This window comes from Hydra vulgaris, chromosome 15 (assembly GCF_038396675.1).
Source record: "Hydra vulgaris chromosome 15, alternate assembly HydraT2T_AEP".
NCBI lineage: Eukaryota > Metazoa > Cnidaria > Hydrozoa > Anthoathecata > Hydridae > Hydra > Hydra vulgaris.
In genome coordinates this window covers 42645254-42651521 of record NC_088934.1, presented here as the reverse complement: position 1 = coordinate 42651521, position 6268 = coordinate 42645254, and the positions used below count along the sequence as shown (strand labels likewise).

Here is a 6268-nt window from a genome sequence, read left to right as displayed (position 1 = left end):
GCACTCTGCACTTGCAGCCAATAAGCAGAGTAAGCATTCTTTGCTAAAGTTGCTGTATTTCCGGTTTGATTAATTAACCTTTTTGATAAAAAGTTCTGTAGGTCAGATATATTCCATTTTAAAAAGTCATCTTCAGTCATAGTTTCTGTAATTTGTTTGGAAGAACATTTCTTTGCTTTTAAAACTAAAGCTAAATTTTCATTACTAGCACACAAATTTTCATCAAATTTATTTTCTTCTAAATCATTTGAGTAATAAAGCAGAGGCATTATTTGAAAAGAATTTACAGCCAAAAGCTTTTAATAAAAGTGTAAACAATCACTACCACCCCTTAAGCGATACCAGAATGCAATGCAATAAGTTACATACGGCACGTATTTTATACGTACTATTTTGGACTTGGATTTATTTATTATTATACGTAATATTTTGGACTTGGAAGATTTTGGACGTCCAATAACGTCCAACTTTAAAATGGTACGCATTTGAACGTCCATTGGACGTCCAAAGACGTACCATTTTGGAATTGAACGAATGAACCTAAATGGTACGTACTATTGGAGTCCATGGACGTCCTTTGCCCATTGGGTATTAGAATTGCATGGTTTATTATATATTGAAAGCTTGTCTCAAATCAATAAAGTCTCTTAATTCAAATGTTTCTCTATAAAAAGTTAAACTAATGTTAATAACTAGATCTTGGATAGACCGATTGTTAAATGTTGCGTTTGAAAGCCGTATTGGCTTTTACTTAAAGTTTTGTCATCTATTAAATACTTGTATGGCCTGTTGTAAATTATTTTTTCAAGGATTTTTTAAAGGAAAAAACATTGAAAGAATTGAGATTTACTAATTTAACTTATTATAGAGATTGACCAATATAGCTAAAAATTGTTGGGGGTATGCTTTACGTGGTATATTTTCTTTACAATTGTGACAGCTCAGATTGCTTGCTGATTTTGTTGCATTTTTGCATACTGTATAGACATTCTTTGTATTTACAGACTGAGTTTTCCCATTCGAAATTTTACAATTTTTGTAGGTTTAGCTTTTTCGTTTCTTCAGTCTTGGCAACTGTTTGAGGATTTTTTTTGTTAAGTTTTTAGAACCATGTGCTTTCCCAGTTCCCCTTTATATAATAAACTAGGGAGTATAGCTGTTTTGTCCCTTTGGCATCATTTTCAGGTTGCAGAGTTTTCTTATTGGCAATACTTACAATTTCTTCCTTTGAAGCAATTGTGAAAGAAGTCAAAGATGTCGAGGACAAAGTCTCTGGTTTAGAGCATACATCTTGCAGTGTCAGGGACACATCTTGCAGTGAAATAATAAATACCATATAAATAATAATTCACTTGCAGTGAAATGATAATCACCATAATAAACACATTCTAGTGTGACGATTGTAATTATCGTCATTCATAATTATCTTACCAAGATAAAAATCAAAAGTATGCGGTTGTGTCTCTTGTGCGTCTATGCGGTTCTGCCCCAGAGGACAGTTTTAAAAAAAAACACAGTTTCATAGCTAGCTTATTAGGTTATGTTGATATCAAAAATTGTTTTCACATAATGAAATAACACTAAAAACCCATATGTTAAACACTAAAATCTAATATCGTCTAATCCTCATAAGAAAGGTCTTGAAAAATATGATGTAAATATAGTGTTTTTGTCAAAACAAACATTATTATACACAACTTTTCAGAAACGCAACATGCACTTTTTTTGACATAAATAAAATTAATGTAACTGTTTTACTAGCGCATGGTATGTTTGTTGCCATATTACATATTATTTTTTATAAGAAAATGTTAAAAAACGGTTGTGCCTCCATATGCGGTTATGCCCCTACTTCCCTACATAACTTTTTGCTCATTACTAATTTTAGGCTATTTCAAGCTCGATTCAAATATTTAAAAACTGAATATCCCTATTAGGTTGTAAGTTTTTCAAACCATCTTAAACAAATAATTGCATTTTAAAAGAGTTTTAATTCATTTATGTTTATACTTCTGATATTATTATGTATTACCGTGAGATTTTAAAATTTGTTTTTAATTGGGTTAAAATGAATCAGTATAAAAGGAATTTACAATAAAATAAATTCCATTGAACGTTTTATTAACGAACTTGGTGGGCCAGAATATATCAAAAGTTAGCAAACCTTTTCTTGCAAACATCAGAAAACATATACATATAACCACATCATATATCTAACTACATGTTTTTTAGAGCCAGTGAATCCATTTCTGAAATCGAAATTAGGTTTTGATCTCTCTGATTGGCGCGCTATACAGTAGCACATTTTTGAAATTTTTGTATTTCAAATTTCACACTTTCAGTCGTTGTGCAAACTCTAAATAAAATTCAATTGCTGCCATTAGAGTTATATGGTCTTTAGGTGTCAACTTACACTAATTTAACTTCTTCTGGAAGAAAAAATTCCTTTTTCGTTCTGCTTTGTAACAAACTGTGAATTGACTATTTGTGTCAGCTTATACTAGATATATATGAACAAAATGGTGGGCTGTCTCCATGCAGTAGATCTCTAGAGTCTCAGGGTTTACTTCTTACATAGAGAAGAACCTCTCTGAATAAATCCTTTTTTTCTCCTTTATTTTTAGCTCATTTTCTTCTCTTCTAACCGATCATTTCTCAAAACTTGTTCTGTATAAAATGTGGAGGAGGCAATCCAAACATCTGATCCATCTGTGAAGAGTAGATATCCCAAAGGAAAAGTAAGATTGACTAAGTGCGTTATTTTTCTCATAAATCTGCAGCAGAAAGTTGATGAATTATATGAGAAATACATCTTTCTGAATTCTCTTTCATTGAAAAAATTGATTAAATAACAATATCTCTAAAATAATTTTTTATTACAAAAAGTGTAATATGTAAAATATTTTTCAATATGTAAAATTAAAAAAAAAAAAATTTTACATATAAATTTACAAATTTTTTATAAATTTAATATTTTTAATCGACCTTTGACTACATGCTGCAACGGGAGGAGTTGGAGGGGGAAAGTGGTAGCAGAAAAAATTTTTATTCAGTGTTAGTTAAAGAACTTATAGATGGCTTTAAATTGATTTCCTCCCACTGTCGTGCTTGATACACCAAAATCTTGTACGCAAAGTTTTTTTTTCAAGAAAACTTTGCATAAAATGTGTCTTAAAAATGTAAAAAACTATAAAGTTGAAAATACTCGTAGTTTGAAATTAAAAAATTATAGGTAAATATGTAGAAATATTTTAAAATTCCACGAGAATAGATTATTTTTAAATACTACAGCTGTATTCTCAGTATTACCATATTTCTCACTTTTTGAATTTGAGGTGCCATAAAAAATACAAATTAATCAAGTGTATAAAATAAGTATTCTCTTCCATTTATGCATATATGTTGATTGCAAATGACTGATAAAGTTAATATACCATCTTTCGTTTTGACCTTTCTGCGAAACTCTGATACTGTGCCGTGTTTTAAAATTCGTTAAGTAAATTTGTACTAGTGTTTTTGAAAAAATTGAATTACTATGTTTTTCAATTAATAAACAGTTGTGCTTGTTTAATATTTTATTTGGACTCTTAGGTTTTCCTACAATAATTTTATAATATTTAGTAATTCGTGTTGTTTCTTCCAAAAGCTTTACAAAAATTAGTATACACAATTTACAGATTTAGAGTTAATTTATATATATTTTTTTAATGTTGTATTTCGAGAAAAGACTACTTATCACCTTATAGAATAATATTTCTAGAAAAGACTACTTATCATCTTATAGAATAAAATTCAAATAATAAATTTTTGGATTTGAATGTATAATTGCTCGGTATACAGAAAGATATTTTATATTCCTATATTTAAAATACAGTTATTTCTTTTAAAATCCGGAAAAAATACTGCAGAGTAAAATTAAAATCCTTTATTTAATTCTATTAAAATCCTCTTATTTAATAAGTAACAAATCTATAGTTTGACAGGGAAGCAAAAAATTCAAAGAGGTATTATAGATTATCTTAAACTTTGATATTTATTGGTAATATAAGGGGCCCGTTGGGAAAATGGTTAGCAACTAGCTGGCATATTAGTAAGATTAAAGAGAGCAATTTAAAGAGACCACGAGGATCGTTAGCTAGAATTGCAAGGAGGGACTACGTTATTTTAACTATTGCTTTTTTTTAATTTTGAATTTTATCTGTAAACAGGAAGCTACATTACCTTCAATACTTTTGTAAAAATTAATGGTGAAAAAAAATTTTTTAAATATGGATAGTTTTAGTTTGGTCGATTTGTTTTTATAATTTTTTTAAAAGATACTTATTTCGTTTTCTGCGTTTAGAAATTAGTTCTTTTTATTAAATGCGTGATTATTTCAAATTTTCTTTGCAAGCATAGCATACATTGTTTGGAAACATTTGTAAAAAATTACTAAAGCAATTACCTTCAAAAATATATTTTTTCTTTTAGATCCTAAATAAATTTGACATATGTATAGTTATAGATAGATCATATTGATATACAAATAAATATAGTTTTATAATTTGAAATTATAAAACACCTTGTTCTCTAAAATTTCCAACTTAAATTACAAATTGGTGTATAAACAGTTTTTGAAAATCTATATAACTGGATTGCTCTCTATGGAGTCAACATTCGAATTAATACTTTGACTACGATGTTTTGTAATAAAGCTTTCATTCGAATAAAAATTTATTTGTTCATTTCTTTGCATCCACGAGTTAAACACAATGCGGACGTTTTGCCTAAAATTTACGCTATGGAAACTATACAATATCGGATTTATACATGAATTTGAAAAACGAAGCAAAACCGCTACCTGATAAATTTGTGAATTCCACGTGATTCCTTTAACTTTTGCAAACGACATGACGTATAAGATTTGATTTGGAATTATACAAACAAAAAAAGCAAGAACGACAAGCTGCAACGTTTCTGCTGTTTTTATTTTAGGATTATTTTTTTTTTCAGACGCTTTTAAACTTTCGTATGATATCGTTTTTGGTGTTATAGAATCGTTTGATTTTTTGAGTGTATTTTTTATGTCGTAAAAGCAACGCAGAATTATGCCAGATGGAATAATTGTGTCAAGTAAAAAAATAACTCCATATATTCCTAGAGATTCATAGTAGGTATATTTATAGCGGCAAAAGTTTCCTCCTCTTGCATTATCCTTATCGTAAACAACACCAACAATATTTGGAGTACTTATCAATAACGTAAAGAAAATAGAACCAATTATGAGTGCAACAGTCTTTTTAAATGAACTTTCATAAAATGTAAGAAATGGATTTAAAACTACTGCCCTGCGTTCCAGCGAAACAAGTACAAGAAGAATTACCGACAGTTCTAAAAACCAAAACGTCCAAAAATATCCAGTAAAAAGTTTGCATAATAAATCTCCATTTGCACCAGTTGGATGTTCAAATGCGTCTGTTGATAAAATATAATTTGGTAAACCTATTAACGATGCTATTAGGTCAGTTAAAGCCAAAGCAAAAATAAGTATATTAAAGGGAGAACTGCTTTTTAGTTTCTTGCTTTTAATGATGACAAAAAGAACAATAAAGTTACCAACCCCTCCAATAATTGCAACGCATAAGTACCAGAAGAATTCCCAATAACGAAATGGAAACTTTGACATTTTTACAAGTTAGTTAAGTGAGCTACTCTATTTTCTATTAATGAATTTTTTCAAGACTAAATAATAAAATACGTTTTAACGTAAAACAAAAATTAAAAATAAGAAACGTGTGTAAACTTTAAAAAAACTTCACATGCGTGCGCTTATAAGTTGAACATTATGTCAATATTAACAAAAATAATATTGACATTTCCTTTAATAATTAATAATAATGCGACTTATATATTTATAATAGAAGTTATAATACCTAACACTCAATTGGAATTAATTAACATAAATGGTGTTTTAAATTAAAAAAAAAGATTTTTTCTTAATTATATAAAAAAATTAAGGAATGATTATAGAAAATTTTACAAAAAAACAACTCAATGTTGTGTCAAAATATAAAAGAACAGAGCAATAATAAATAAGTCAAAAATCACTTTCGATTAATAAATTCAATAATGACTCATCAGATATAAATGCTCAAATTTAAAAACTTCAGTTTATATTAAAAGTTAAGTTAATGTAATATTTTACACATTTTACATCAATTTATACTAAAAGGTTAATTACAGAATGTCATAAATGTTTTTACTACTGCAATATTTTACAGGTTTATGG

At 28.1% G+C, this 6268-nt stretch overlaps 1 protein-coding gene across 1 annotated transcript; it reads right to left on the bottom strand.

Moving 5' to 3' along the window:
* Positions 1–4443: 4443 nt before the first annotated feature.
* On the bottom strand, positions 4444–5820 carry LOC105846732 (somatostatin receptor type 1). The gene has a single exon (XM_065819011.1). It carries the CDS (start codon positions 5663–5665, stop codon positions 4622–4624), a length of 1044 nt encoding a protein of 347 aa, XP_065675083.1. The 5' UTR covers positions 5666–5820; the 3' UTR covers positions 4444–4621.
* Positions 5821–6268: the final 448 nt, after the last annotated feature.